Genomic DNA, 15108 nt, shown 5'->3' with positions numbered 1-15108 from the left:
AGGGCTGAGGAGATGGGAAGAAGTTAGTTTCTTGTGATAAGAGAGCAATAAATTCTCTTTCTCTGAAAGATTCAGGTGTCCTGTGGCTGCTATCTCGCTGTGAGTCCTTTCTTTAGGAAAAAAGTATCCTACACAGAATAGTTTCTGCAGGAGCCCGAATGGGCCCACAATGTTTAGGCCCTTTAGGCCTTGTACATAGCCTAGGATTTTGTGCTCTACTAGCATGAGGAAGGCTACTGCAATGAAGATTGGGAGGGCATTGGAGAGGGCTATGATGAGGTTGATTAAAACTATATTTAACACACTACTTAAGAAAATTAACACAGCATAACTTTCTAACATAACACATATAATATTCATTTTAATATTTGCAAAAAGCCAGTCATAAAATACACATTTTTCGCACAGAGTAACCATCTCACACATTTTGCGTTAGCAATGGAAACACATTTTGAACGCTGGAGTCAATCAGGCGCTGGCACGGCGCACGGCCCGTGAGTGCCGGCGTGCCGGCGTGCGGGCAGAGCTGCGGCCAGGCCCGGCTGTGCCGCTGCCTTATGTAACCGGTCCCAGGGCAGCCCGCCTCTGCCAGGCCCCGCTGCTGAGGGACTGCCTGAACAGAGCGCCTGCCGCTCTCTGTGAGATCACGCTGTGGAGGAAAAGGAAAAGCCGGTGGAAAGAACGCTTAGTGCCGTGAGGCCGCCCCTGTGCCAGCCGCCGGCCCGGGCAGAGGCGATGGATTTAAAGCGCCGGCAAAGCGCGTGTGGCGGCGGCCAGGGGAAGGCATTAACGGGACGGGGTCAGTGTCAGGTTCAGCCGTCCACAGGGGACCGAGCGGAGCCGAGCCGAGCCGTGCCGTGCCGTGCCGGGCGCGCTCCCCGCGGCTCCGTGCGGGCCGGGCGGTGTGGCGCGGCTGACGTCAGGCGGGGCTGGCGCTGCCCGCGGGCGGAGCGGGGCCGGCGGCGGGCGGCGGGCGCGGGGAGCGGCAGGTACGGCCGGGCCGGGCTGGGGCAGGGCCGGCGGGGAGGGGGCCAAGGGGGCCGGCTCCGGGGGCGGCCTGACCATCGCCAGCCCCGCCAAGGTCAGCGGGGCGCGGACCCGGCCGGGAGCGGTGCCCGGACTCGGCTGTCGGCGGCGGGGAGGGCCAGACGCGGCTGTCGGGGCAGCCCAGGCCGCGCCAGCCCAGGCCGCTCCCCGGCGGGCAGAGGCGCGGAGGGCCGGGGCCGCCCTGGGGCTGTCCCGGGGGAGCGAGCACCGCCGGGCAGGGCTGGGACGGAGCCGCGGCTCCGGGAACTGGCTCAGAGAGCACAGACAGCGCCGCGGAAAGGGCCTGCGCAGCTGGGCCGCAGCCAGGCAGCTCCAGGAATAGAAAAGTTGCGCTGTGGGGAGCGGGAGGGGCCGGGCAGGGTTACGCTTGAGCACTGCGCTTCCTGTGCTCTGCCCCAGTAGCGAGGGTGAAGGAACCCGGGCCGTGTGCGGGCGCTGCTGCTCACCGCCCGCTCTGCTCGGGGCTGCCGCTCTGTCCCGGCCCTCCCGGCGACACGGGCCCGCTGCTAGCTCAGCTAGGGACTACGGGCTACACTGTTTTATTTTAAAGGGTGTTTTACCGGGAAAGGGACTGGAACAGACTGTTGGATATTCCACGTCATATTCCGTGCAGAAAACCGCTGTTCCAGGGAGCAGAAAGGAATTGTCCCACTCCTTTGCTGCATCTACTCCTAATTCAAGTTCAGTTTAGAATGCTACTGTTCTTAGATTTCAGTCACCAAAACACTTTTATTCATATTGGTAATTTTTTATAAATAACTTATTAATAAATTTATCGATTTTATTTTTATTATTAATTTATCTTTGGTTAAATCCCATTTTTCCTGTTGATGGCACTGGGCTGGTTTAACAAGCAAATACTATTCACATGCAGCTGATCTTGCTAGGCTCTCTTCTAGCTCTGCAAATACACTTTTAAACATCATGTAGGAGGACTGTGAATACTGTAGAGGACTTCAAATGAGCCCTTGTGCTTAAAAAGGACCAGGAAGAATATCTAATTGTTTTTGCACCTCCTACTTTAAGTGCTGACAGATTTTTCTGTGTGATTCCTTGCTCTCTTTCCAGAGCTGAAGTTTTGGGCACTTAAACTCTGAACTGGGAAAGAGTATTTGCTGCTTTGGAGGTTACATGCAAGGTGCTCTACAGCTGCTGAAGCCCCGTTTGCTCTTGTAGCTTTGACAGCTCTGAAACATTCTGAATGTGAGACTTTGTGCACTGTTCTGCAATCACAGGCAAAACTCAATTTGTCAAGAGAGAGGTTTTCTTCTTTGGTTCTTCCCCTTTTTGTGTCTGAGTTAAATCTAATTATGCTATTGTGTAAGAGAGTTGGTTTAAAGGTAGCAACAACATTCCGTGGCCTAGCCTAACACTTGCAGCAGAACTGAAGTTCATGCAAATTCTTTTCTGGCTTGTAGACTAGAAAATTCTTTTCTGAATGTAGACACCATTCAGAAATAGTGATTTCACCTTATTGGGCAAACTGGAAGACATGCAAACACCATTAGAGACACTCATTGCTGTGAAAATGAAGAGCAAGTAGACTGTTTGCTTGTAAAGGAGAATCAAGGGGAGAGAAGCCTGAGTTGGGGTGGTGGCAGAATGAGCCTGAGGTCCTTTGTACTGCTTTGTTACTTTGGGAGAATTAACTGGCCTCTATTTCTGGAGCTCTCTCTGTATAGGGGTGACAAGATCACGCTCAGACCCCAGAGCAGGACAGGAGTCTGACACTCCCCTTCAGAAGTGGGCTCTCCGCAGAATCTTTCTTTTCCCAGCAAGCTGGTACAAAAGACAAGAATAAGAGGTTTATTCTGGAGTTCAGACTTTACCTGCAGGTGGTTCTCACCATCATATCCAAGCCTGTGCAGGATGTGGCATTCCTTAAATATGAAATCCTGATGGTTATAATCTTGTATGCTACAGTATTTGCCCAGTAGTCTGAAAAGGACACAGCTACAAGTAATATCCATTAGGTCAGGAAACAGACGGATCCTTAGTAACTTCATATTTTGCTAGAAGATTACAAAACTCTTCTTTTTCTCTCTTCTCCTCAGCTTTAAACACATTCTTCTGAGGTTTGTCTGTTTACCAAATCTACTATGCCACCTTTCACTCCCTCATGCCCCCTCCCTTTATGCTGCCACAAGTAGAATTATTTGTTCTTTGTTAGGTTTCAGTATTGTTTCTGTCTCTTATATCTGTCTCTCTTACGGCCCTCACAAATAATTTCTAAAAAGCAGTCTTCTCAGGGGAAGCTTAAAATGCTTCTGTTCTTCCTTTTCTAGTTCAATTGCATCTGGACAGTTGAGTTTTTATAATCTCTTTTAAAACAATAATCAGAACACCATTAGGCTGTAAAATAAAACCTCATTTTCCAATACATGCCATGTTTGATGTCTTTTTTCAGCATGCTCATAAACCAGAATGCAGTGGCCGGGTACTTAATGTCACGTGTGATGGCTTGAATTTAACACAGAGTCATTGCCATGCTATTTCAAGCTTCATTTAAAAGCTGAGGAGAACTGAAAATCTTACTTTATTGGCTCATCTTTTACTTACTTTAATTCGTAGAGTGAGCTAGTGATGATTTGAAAGAAATACAAGTCATAAAAACAGCTTTCTCCTTCCTGTTTAAGATTAAACTGTTTCAGCTTTTGTTTTGACTGGACTTTGAGCCAGTGAATGAAAAACACAGAAGAGGAAGTACAGAAAAAAAAAAAAGAGCGTCAGGTAGAAGTGCTTGGTAACTTGAGACTGCAGAATACAGGATGTACACGTATGCAGAGAGGACTTTAAAGGAACTGCTGGTGAGTCAGGAAGCAGTCATTGCAGTCTGTCTCTTCCCCATTTTCTAAGAGCAGCAGCAGGAGGGTTTTGTTAGCCAGTTAAACACCAAGGTGGTCTCTGACGGTCACGCTGGATCACAGCAGTTGCACCTTTGTTACGTCCTACAGCACTAGTTGTGCTTACTGAGTATCTCCAGCTGGGATCTGCTGCATCTCTGCTACGTGAGCAGCTCTAATAGATGGTATTGAGATGACTGTTTTTAATGTGTTATTGTGGAATACTGACAATTGCTTTTCTCCCCCTTGCCCCTTCCTCTCCTGCCCACTAGATTAAGCAGCAATGGCATTTGTGAAGAGCGGATGGCTGCTCCGGCAAAGTAAGTCACAGATCTTTCTCTTCCTTCTCTCCCTGTTCACTGGGATTTCTTCAGAAAACATCAGAGCAGCTGATGTTGGAGTAATTCCCAGGTTTTCTTAAAACAAGAAATTCTGTGGGATTTTTTTGTTGGGTTTTTTCCTTTTTACTTCAAGGACACGTCACATAATGACGTGTCATGACGGCATTCCCACATGACCTTTGGGTGCTCCAGTGGGAAACAGGATATAAATATATCTGAGGTGTCTGGCTGGCATTCAGCTTCAGATGCTGCTCTGTAATTAGTGCTGTGTAAGTGGGGACTTGGAAACATTACCTGACACCTCAGCTTAGTGTCTTTCTATTAATCATGCCCTCTGCTCATTCCTGCAGCAAGTTAGAACACAAGCATTAGGTTATGCACTTAAAATCAGTTTTGCTTTGAATTCTAGGTAAAATATGGCACCCAATTCTCTGAAGTTCCCATGTGGGGATGTTGTAATACAGGATTTTGCTTGGCACTTTGGAATGTTGTTTGGGGCAACTGTGAAGGATTTCTTGGTTTGTTTTTATTAACTTTGGGACAGAAATACTTCCCAATATGTGCCCTCAAAAATGACTGTGTGATTTTTAAGGTACTATTTTACGGCGTTGGAAGAAGAACTGGTTTGATCTGTGGTCTGATGGCCGCTTGATATTCTATGATGATCAAAGTCGCCGTGATCTGGAAGATAAAATCCACATGAGAATCCACTGCATCAACCTCAGAGTGGGGAATGAATGTCGAGGTAATAATGAAACCTTCAGGATTTGTGTGTCCAGAGATTCTTCACAAGTTCAGTGCCTGCCCAGCACACCACACACAGCACTACTGCAGATGTAAACGTGTCCAAAGTGTGTGCAACTTCACTGGTCTTGAATCCGCCATTTCCAAAAAACCTCAACCCCACCAACTCCTAAATTGCTTTGGAGATATCCAGGGTGTGGTATCACCATGCGATAGGTTAGGTTAGGGTTTGATACTTCCTGTTAAAACTCAGGGAGGGCAGTGTTCCATGCATGCAGGAGGATGGGATGTTCCCAGGGCTGTGTGTCTGATACAGAGCTTTCCTGGTGTAACCACAGTGCTGCTGGACAGAGAGGCAGGGCTGGAAATGGGAAACCTCAGCAGGGCTGTGTGTCTGATACAGAGCGGTCCTGGTGTAACCACAGTGCTGGATGGACAGAGAGGCACAGCTAGAAATGAGAAACCTCAGCAGATGTTTTTCCTAAGTTCACTTCTGGCATTTGTTAGTGCTGACTTGGTGCTGACACAAGGGAAGGACACAAGTGCTGCACACTACCATTGCTAAGTGCAGATTGGTTCTGCTGTGAGACACTTGCATTTTGTAGGGAAGGTGTTCAGAGCTGCTTACTTTCAGGACACTGAGGAGTAAGAACAGGTTATTTCCTTCTGGGGCTTTGACGCCATGGAAGGCAGCTACAACTGGCCCTAGTTTATTTTGTCCAGACTTGCTTAAACTGACTCCTTTCTTGTCCATGTGCTCATGTAGTGTTGTTTACACTCATAACTCATGTCTGTTTCTCTCACTCAGATTTCCAGCCTCCAGAGGGGAAGCACAGAGACTGCTTACTGCAGATTGTTTGCCGTGATGGGAAGACAGTCAACCTCTGTGCAGAGAGTGCAGATGACTGCCTGTAAGACAGCCAGAGAGCAATGCTTTTGCTGCTTCTCCCTCTTTTATCCCTCTCCCTAGTTATTTTCCTCCCTTCTAACTTTCAGGGATATATTTTAAGAATGTTTTCAAGCAAATGAAAGCAAGTTTTCAGTGACAAAAAACCCAGTATCTCTCCTAGAAGTTTCTAGCTCATGCAAACTAACTGCAAGTTAAGTCACTGAAAACACTGAAGGGTGAGGAGGAGTAGAAGAATCTGATTAATATGATCAATACAAGACTTGTTAAACAGATTTTTTTATACTTTTGCCATTCTTCAAGAGCATGTGATGTAGCATTAGCCCAGGGACACGCCAGTAGCAATAGGAGGAATATTCCACTATTGTGAGCTCTCAGCTGAGCTGGGCTGTATAGAATTAGATAACTCCTGTAATCACTGTTTGGCAAGAAGTGTGTTCCATGGAGTGTGCTCCCAGCCCTGGGGCAGGGCAGGAGCTGGGTGAGGTGTTCCTGCCTCCTGGGAACAGCAGCAGCAGCAGCAAGGCCCCTGCTCTAACCAGCACAGATGAGCTGTTCTGCTGGGGTGCATCCCTTCCCATTACCTCATCCTGAGCATGACTGCATGTTCCCTACCTGTTGTGCTTGCAGCAAGGACCTCCAAAACTGCATCCATTCCTCCTCTTGTTCCTCCTTGTTCTTTCTCAGCTCTGCAAAGAAATTATTTCTGAGTCTTGGTGTAACAATTTTGTGCATTTATTTGAGTGTCTCATTAGGCTTCGACACATGCAGTACCTAAAACTCTGCTCCTGCAGTACCTCTAGTTGCTAACCTTGTTTGTTTGATTGACCTGAAAGAAAAAGGTGGCATTAATTTTTGTCAGTGTTCCACTAACCAATGGGTTTTTTTTTTCAGGGCATGGAAAATTGCTCTCCAGGATGCCAGAACAAACACAGTGAGTGTCCTACTAGACTTTATAGTGATGGAGAAGCAGCACATCAGTGTTCTGTGTGGTCCAGCAATTGAGTTCTGAAATCATCTCCCATCCTTCTCTGCTAGAAAAGAACAGGGTTATGAGCACGATAGTAAAGCTTGTGGGTGGGGAGAAGAATGATTCTCTGGATCACAAACACATCCTGCAGCCAAGTCCAGGCAAATACATGCTGTGTGGAAAATAATTATTTTAAGGAATGACTTCTCTGGGTGGAAGTGAATGTTTGGAAAGCTGGTCTGTGGGCACTGAGGCTGTGGGCAACAAGCAAATCTTCTGCAACCAGCAAAAATGAACTTTTCACTCCTAGTGTTTGTTGCCTCCCAGGTGGGTGCAGTGCTAAAGGAAGCTTACTACACAGCAGCTGTTTGTTAATGTAGATCCATCCCACTGTGGATGCTTCTTGGCAGAGACATGGGGAAGAGTGAGATGCTTGGAGGGGACTGCAGGCATGCTGAGGAGGAGTGGATTACCTCAGCACTTTCTGCAATTTGTTTTTCCTTTAGACTTCCAGAGTACTCTGCAGCACTAGCTTTCCTTGGATGACTAGGCTGAACCAACCCAGGGGAAATGCTGTGTTTTGTAGAAGCTTATCTCAGTTTCTCATGGGTCACATTAACATTGCCACTGTACTGGGGCATCTGTCAGATGCTATAACTTAGATTTGTAGACACCCAAAGCAAACACTTGTCATGGCAAAACTACCCCAGACACGACTGCCTCTGACTGCAGCCATGCTACACTGCCTGTGGCCTTAAATGAGAAGTGAGGGATTTGTCCTCATGCAGGGGACACAACACTCATGCTCTGTCTGCTCTAGTTTTAGAGGATTTATCCCACCTGTGTGTGAGATGGTGGCTCCTGGTTTCAGGAAATGGGAGCTGCTGTTCTCATGCCTCTGACACTGCTGCCAGCCCTGATAGATGGCTCAGAACGTGGCAGTGCTGACCTTGGTCAGCCAAGGCAGACCCCAAGGCTACTCAAAGTAGAGCAGGTAGCCCTCTACACAAGTAGATACATAAATTCACATCTTCCAAAGCAATTAAAGGTGTCCAAGACTTGGACTAACTGGGAAGTGGATTTGAGTCTGTAGGTGTGTGACACACTTTTCAAAAATTCCAAGTATCCAGCAGTGCCTCCTAATTTCCCTGGAATAGTGGAGTGATCACCTTAGCTTTGAGAACTGCATAATTTACAGGAGTTTGCAGGCTTCTGCGTGGCTTGTACAGAGATCCCTGTGGCAGGCCAGAACACATTTACTGCTAACATCTGAGCAGATTTCTCAGGTGATGGAAATACCACTTCATATAGTATTTTAACAGTGTTTCAAGCAGTCCTTAGAATCTTCACCATGAATGTGACTTGGGATATAACCATATCATGTCCTCAAATGCCATTTCATCAGTCCAAGAGACAATACAACATTTGCTGTTGATTTACTAAAATGTTCCCTTGTGAATTAAAGAGTGGGAGCTGGCTTTTGCCTTGGAAAAGGGAATAAGAGCATCACTGTAGATTTTGGACATTAGAGGCAAGAATACAAAGGTAGTGTAAGAAATCCTAATTGTCTTTGAGAACTTATTCTAAATGGACTGAAATGTTACCACCTCTGCCTCAGGTACCACTTTTGGCTACTGCATTTGTTTCCTTTACCTGCTTCTGCAGAACTTGGTGATACAGTAACTCTAGGGTGCCAGGAAGCAACCAGCTTAGTTGTGAAGATTTCTTTATCTGAAGACAGAAAATGAACAGGAGGGTAATTTCTAAATCTGAGGCTCAGGAATGGTGGGAGGAGCCAGGGTGCTTGCATGTGCACATATGCATGTCTGTGGCACACACACAGGGAAAAATTTGATGGCTCCTTTCTGTGGCTGCTCAGGAATTTGTACTCTCCCAGGTCTAGTCTCTAGGTCCTTTCTTTCTGCAGCCTTTACAAGGAACTCCCTGCTTTCTTAACATGCAGTGTGCCTAAAGGTTACTTTCTCTTTGGGGTCATTAAGTTTTAATCCTTAGTCTGCTCTGTCTGTCTGTCTGTAGGAACAGGTGATAACTGCTCTCTGTCCTTGGTGTTTAGGGCTACGTGGGATCTGATGTGATGTACGATGAGACAGCCATTTCCTCAGCCCCTCCTCCCTACACAGCTTATGCCACACCATCACCTGAGGTAAGAGCTGCAGTCAGGAAGCATCAACAGGAGTGAGGCAGCAGGAGCAGCCTCCTTCAAGCACTCACAAAGTGCTGCATTGCACTCTCACACCCAGCTTTAAAGCTTTTACAGCAGCAGAGAGTAAGGCACTATCAGCCTATTGCTGCTCTTATTTGAGATGGATTTCCTTTGAAAAGGATGAGGCACATTTTGTTGGAAGGTGTATAAAGGGGTGGCTGCTCAGTGAACTTGAAAAATAAAGCTTCTGAGAGAGGGCAGAATTTATTTGGCTGATCTTCAAGTACAGTGGTCATGTAGCTTCTAACATAAGGAGGTGCAACTACACTTTGATGTTGTGCAAGCACTGGAAAGGTGTAAGATCAGGAGTTGTAGAAATGGGCTGTAGTGACTGGAGCTGCCACTTTTAACACATAAGGATTTTGTTGTACTGAGATGTCACAGCAACACAAGAACTCTAGTTCCTGGATACACAGTTCTTTTGCAGTGAAGGAGCAGCTTTGGGACCAAACCAGGATATGCTGGGCAATTCTGGATGTGCTTAGTGATGTGCAGTAATATGTGAGGGGATAGTTTGGAGCACTATTGTTTGTTGCACTATCTGCTCCAGCCTCTCACTCTTGTTAAAAACGAGTTGTGGTACTGGGAGCTTCCCCTGTGCAGCTTCCTCTTTTGGAGAAAACAAATTCTTCTAAAGCATACAGCTCTAGAGCTTTTGTCCTTAATCTGACATTTGCTTGCAGTGTACTCTCTTGGAGGGCTGGCTGGAGTTTTTGGGATTGGCTGCTGCCTTCCTGGCACTTGTGAGCTCCCCAGAGAGCTGTTGTTGGCGTGAGGGCAGAGAGGAGAGGCTGGCAGGGCTGCTGTTCCTGCCTGATGATCCAGGCCCTGCCTCTGCCATTGCCTGTTGAGGAAAGGAAGAGAGCAGATGCAGCTTAGGAGTGCCCTCTTTTTCAAGCAGCTGTTCTGAATCCATTCCAGGGAGTAGATTGGCTGTAGCAGGACAGCCTGGATACTTGGGTGAAAGAAATGAAGGCAGATTGAACAGTGTGCTTGATTGGATCCATAGCAGAGTGTACCTGTGTAACAGCCCTTTTAATTTCCCCAGGTTTATGGCTATGGCTATGATCACTACAATGGTGTGTACCCCCCGGGCCCTCAGATCTTCTATGCCTCCAATGGACAAGCTTATGCTGTGCCCTATCAGTATCCATACCAAGGTAATCAGCACATCCTCACCTTCCCACAGAAGCTACTTGAGTCAGTCCTTCTGGCTTTAGCTCTATTAATCACCATCCTTTACCAGCCACCACTCCTGTACACGGAGAAAGAAACCTGACCTGCAACTGGAACCCAATCCACTCATCACCCTTTCACAACAAAGGGACTGCAGTGAAGTTGGCATTAAGGGATTTAACCTTCCCAATGTGATCTCAGCATAGTTACATTGCTTTATAAACTCCTTCTGAAGCATACAGAACTCTAACTGCAGCATGTTTCCTAAGGAAAGGTATAAGAGCCAGAGGAAGATGGGATTTTGTGATTCAGTACTTCATATTGGGCACTGATGGAGCTTTTTATTCATCTGCTGCTCTTAAACCTAGTTTAATTATTTAAACACAAGTTTCAAAGGTAAATCCATTCCCAGAACAAGGTTGTACCTGGTTCCATCCCTGTATGCTGGAATTGCTGTAAGGCAGCATTTCAGCCATGTGAAATCTCAGGTTTGTGTAGCTTTCAATCTCAAAAACAGGAAGCAAAGAGTAAAATTGTAGGGTGTGCTTTTAATCAGTCACCTTAATTTAGGGTAAGTTTTGCACAAAGCCCCAGTCCTACAGAACTGGGGCTTTAGAGTTTTATGGTAATAAAAATGAGAGAACTAATTGTTCATTATCTGATTCTGCAAACAAGAATCTCTACTGAGAAATTTTTATTTGAGTTTTGAGGGAGATCTTGTTTTCCATTTGACATTTTTCAGATTATTTCACTTGCCTTTTCCATTTTTTATTATAAGGGAGGTGCATCAGCCTTTAAAGCTTTTAAAGTTTTCTTCATATAAGTTACTGAAGTCCTAAGATACAGAGGATACATATTCAAACACAGAGGAATGTGTGTTCTGTGGGTTCTGAAAAGCAGTAGCTTTTTAAAAACCCAAGAACTGTTTTTAAAAACTTCCAGCAGGCCAAACCCAAACAATGCAACATCAAACTCCCCTGAGCAGATTGCAAGTGTGTTCAGATACTGGTTACTGGTTGGGCATAGTAACCAAGGCTCAATGTTTTCCTTCATGAGGGTCACTACAACTAAACCTTAGGGTTCAGATTCACCACAGCACCTCACTGACCCCTGTACCTGCAGCTCTGCTGCTCCTTCTCTGCAGTGACATAGTCCTGCTCAGGGGGGAGAGTCATGCATTGTTCAGAGTCAGTGAAAGCCTTTCCTGTTGTATTTAGTTGGATTACTTGAGAATCTGTTACAAAACACCATTGTGAGATTTTCAAGAATATTTACTCTCCCTGAAATTTCTGGAAGGAAAACCAGTACTGTTATGTTTGCTTTGCAGCTAGGAGCTGAATCAGAAAAGTGACAGGTGAAGCTGTTACAAGTCTGTTACAGAGCAGGGGTCAGTCAGTGGCTTCTTGAGTCCAAGGGTAATTTCTTGCTACTGGCCAATCTTCATCTGAACAGAAATGTAGCAGCTGTCACCACCCCACAGATCAATCCGGGATGTGAAGGCTGAATTGCAGTAGGCAGTAAATGTATATAACTCATTCACAGTTACAAATGACTGGCCTGAGACCTGTCAAAGATTTTTTCAGAGGGAGGGGGTAAGGGGGAAGAACTAAACTATTTGTCTTAACTTCAAGGCTGAATCAATTTTCAGACCCATTTCTTATGTTAAATCCATAAAGTGAATACAATTGCTTGCAGAACAATGTTCACTTTTACATTTGTGATAAATTTTCCTCACAGATACTAAGCTGTTGCAGGGCTAGAAGTGTTTCAGGATTGCCCTTGGATTTAATTAATGTGGAGGCCGAATCCAAAGCAGAACTGTGTTCTACCTGTGCAGTTGACAAAATATTAGTATTCATTTGAAGGAAGAAGGTGAAAGAACAGCCTGTTTTGAAATTGCTGTGTATGATATTAAGATACACATTTCTTCTGCCCTCCTCCCACCAACCTGTTATTTCCTAGGGCCTTATGGGCAGCCCCCTGCAAACCACGTCATCATCCGAGAGCGTTACCGTGACAGTGATGGAGACCTGGCCCTGGGCATGCTGGCTGGAGCAGCAACTGGAATGGCTCTGGGATCACTCTTCTGGGTCTTCTAGATTACCCTTTCCTTATCTCTGTAGTTCCAAACCCCTTTATTGTGTGCAATAATATATTGGCAATGTTGTTTACTGTTAAACTTTGAAAAATGCAATAGTTATTTTTCAGTAGTGACATCTTAATAACTGATTCTTAACTGTCTTAATGAGAGTTTAAAGGCACCATTTAGTTAAGTGGTTGGAAATGGCATGTGCTGCTCTTGAATTCTGGTCTGATGTTCAGAATTTTAAGGATCAATATGAGCACCAGTGTCACGTGGTAGCAGTCACCTGCTTTATGAACAGACTGTTATTGTAAACAGCATAGGAAAAAAGATTGTTTTTTTGGGGAAGGGTCTAAGATCTAATTCAAATAAGAGGTTAATGGGAGTCCTGCATTAGTGTACGTATACTACTGGCTTTTAAACATTCCCTGGAAAAACATAGAGCTCAGCAGAGATTCCTTGGCATTAGACAGTCTGCCATGCTTGAGGGGTTTTTTGTTTATTTTCAGACTTGCCTGCAGATGGTAGTGTGCTTTCTTAGGTGCAGCCCTGTACCTGCCTCTCACACCATCCAGGTGAAGTTGTCTCTGAGAATGTATGAGCAAACCACTAGGAAGCAGCAGCACTCCTCAATTCTTTTATTCTCCCAGAAATGTGAATGACCAGTGGCAAGGAAGAGCAGTGTTTGTTGTTCTAGCTCCCTCTCTTTATGCTGGATGACTCTTGTGTGGCCAGATGGAAGATCTTTAGCTTTGCAGGTGTCTGCAGAGCAGCAGCCTCAGACACTGCAGCAGCTGCATTGGTAGGAGCCAGCCATTGTCTCTGCTCCTCACTGCCCTGGCTCTGCAGAGGCTGCAGGAGGAGAAGGAATTGAGCAGCCCTTGCTCTGTTGGGCCTGCCAGCCCCTCTGCAGCAGGAACAGGAGGAGAGACAAGCAACTGCAGCAGACCTTGCACACAGGCACTGTGATATCAGCTGCCTTGCCAGGGCTGGGATAAGATGGTTTGCTGAACCAGGTTTCTTATTTGCAACTAATTTTGAGCACAGCTGAGCCTGAGTTTGTTGTATGTACAATTCCCCCTCACATTCAGCAGGTCTCCTCTTCCCTCCATGACTTGTTGAGAAAAACACTCCAAGGAACCTGTCTGGCTTTGCTTGTATGTGTGGTTTCTCTAGAGTGTGCTGTCCCCTGGAGTGCAGCTGTTTTGTGTGTTACATGGCCTGTTCTAATCCATGCTGAGCTGTGCTTGGCAGAGAAAGAAAGCCCTGAAGAAATGCATGGGCTTTCTTGTTCAGGTAAATGAGGCAGAGTGCCTGAGTTGAGTTCTTATAGTAAGAGGACTTATTTTTATACTTCCACTCTTAGATTCCTGTATTTGCATACTGTTTTAATGTTAAGTCTTACTTATGCTTCCATTTAGAAGAAGGTTAATTTCCTTATGGTTCACAGGGTTTCATGTCAGGAAAGATGAAAATAGATGAGAACTTGCACCTCTATAAATTTAGCTGAAGTCCCAATCTTCTCCATTCCATCCTAAAATTCTCTTGGCTCTTCCCTACTTATTTAAGCAATAGAGGTCCTGGACAAGTTTGGGTGGCAGCCAGGGGAAGCACTAGGCTTTCATGAGCCTTAGGACTAACTCAAGCAAATGGAATCACTGGAGTTAACAGACAGATGTCATTGTGGCTGCTTTACCAAGAGTGGCCTAATCCAGGGAAGGTAAACTGCCTTCAGGAGGCTGGCTCTGAGCTGTGCACCAGTGTGCAACATGTCCTTTCACAGGTTAACACAAGCTGCACGTGTTCAGCCAGTCAGGTGGACTGAAAGGACATTCTGGAAGTGCAAAAGGGGACTAAAGTGAGAGTTTCCTATTGCTAATCCAAACCAAAAGAAATTGCAGTACACTACTGAAGCTCTCTTAGAGACCTTGAGGTCAGAAAGGGATGGAATGTAAGTGGACAAACATGTCTGCCCTTTTAAAAAGCCCTTTAAGAGGTGAGTTTGATTACAGGTCTGTGCTGCTGTTTGGTTTGTGCTTTGTAATAGTGCGTTCTGCAGAATGACTCCATCTCCTCCTCTTTCTCTGTGATTCTTAACTTGTAAGGAGTAGGGGAGAATAAAACCACTGGGCATCATATGATTTTCTGAATTTCCTAATGACTGGGAAAGGATAACAAAAAGTGAATCAGCTGGGTTTTTTGTTTTGGTTTGGGCTTTTTTTTCAGAAGGACTGTTAGTCACAGCAGGGGAACATGTCTTTTGTGTTTTCAGGAGATAACTCTGTCTAGGTCCCTAGTTTCTTCAAGTGAAGTATATAAAATAAAAATTGTTGATTGCAAAACATTCCTGGGTTGAAATTCAAAAGAAATTATATTTTTAAAAGTTCAATTTGAAGTAATTCTCCATTAAGAAAATAACCTTACACTTCTCAATGGAAAAACACACTTGAAATTGAAGCCAAAGATTGTAGTTTCAGCTTGGAAACAATAGGCTGCTTTTGTACAAAAATCATGAAGTATTTTCTATCTCAGAAGCACAGGCATTTAGAACCAGGAAAGCAAGTGTACAGACTTGTGCTAGAGCATGAAATCACGAGCACAGTTATCTCCCTGCAGGTGCTTGTAGCCTTTCTGATCTCACTGCAGAGACAGAAGTGGCAACATCCTGGTGCACAAAGCAGCAGCAGGGGGATTGCCACCTGGTTGTTGAAGCTCAGGCTTGCTTCCTGAATTCATGCCCGTGTCTCCTGTTGCTCAGAACAGGGCAGAGCTT

The 15108-nt window shown here is 45.6% G+C and overlaps 1 protein-coding gene across 2 annotated transcripts; it reads left to right on the top strand.

The window, feature by feature from the left end:
- The first annotated feature begins 554 nt into the window (after positions 1 to 554).
- Positions 555 to 14679, top strand: PLEKHB2 (pleckstrin homology domain containing B2). 2 transcript variants are annotated; one of them, XM_064720658.1, is made up of 8 exons: positions 555 to 799; positions 4163 to 4210; positions 4824 to 4976; positions 5784 to 5886; positions 6777 to 6816; positions 8927 to 9016; positions 10125 to 10236; positions 12215 to 14679. In XM_064720658.1, the coding sequence occupies exons 2-8, from the start codon at positions 4174 to 4176 to the stop codon at positions 12349 to 12351; spliced, it is 672 nt and encodes a 223-aa protein (XP_064576728.1). In that variant the 5' UTR covers positions 555 to 799; positions 4163 to 4173; the 3' UTR covers positions 12352 to 14679. The 2 variants fall into 2 exon arrangements, with proteins under 2 accessions (XP_064576728.1, XP_064576727.1); XM_064720657.1 differs by lacking the exon at positions 555 to 799 and adding an exon at positions 908 to 989.
- Positions 14680 to 15108: the final 429 nt, after the last annotated feature.

This window comes from Zonotrichia leucophrys, chromosome 9 (assembly GCF_028769735.1).
Source record: "Zonotrichia leucophrys gambelii isolate GWCS_2022_RI chromosome 9, RI_Zleu_2.0, whole genome shotgun sequence".
NCBI lineage: Eukaryota > Metazoa > Chordata > Aves > Passeriformes > Passerellidae > Zonotrichia > Zonotrichia leucophrys.
This window is presented reverse-complemented; position numbering and strand designations above follow the sequence as displayed.

Excerpts from the sequence above, each read along its gene's own strand:
- PLEKHB2 (XM_064720658.1), top strand. The coding sequence starts at position 4,174 with ATGGCATTTGTGAAGAGCGGATGGCTGCTCCGGCAAA. Across the intron at positions 4,977-5,783 it reads AGTGGGGAATGAATGTCGAG|ATTTCCAGCCTCCAGAGGGG; the intron begins GTAATAATGAAA and ends TCTCTCACTCAG. Across the intron at positions 9,017-10,124 it reads ATGCCACACCATCACCTGAG|GTTTATGGCTATGGCTATGA; the intron begins GTAAGAGCTGCA and ends TAATTTCCCCAG.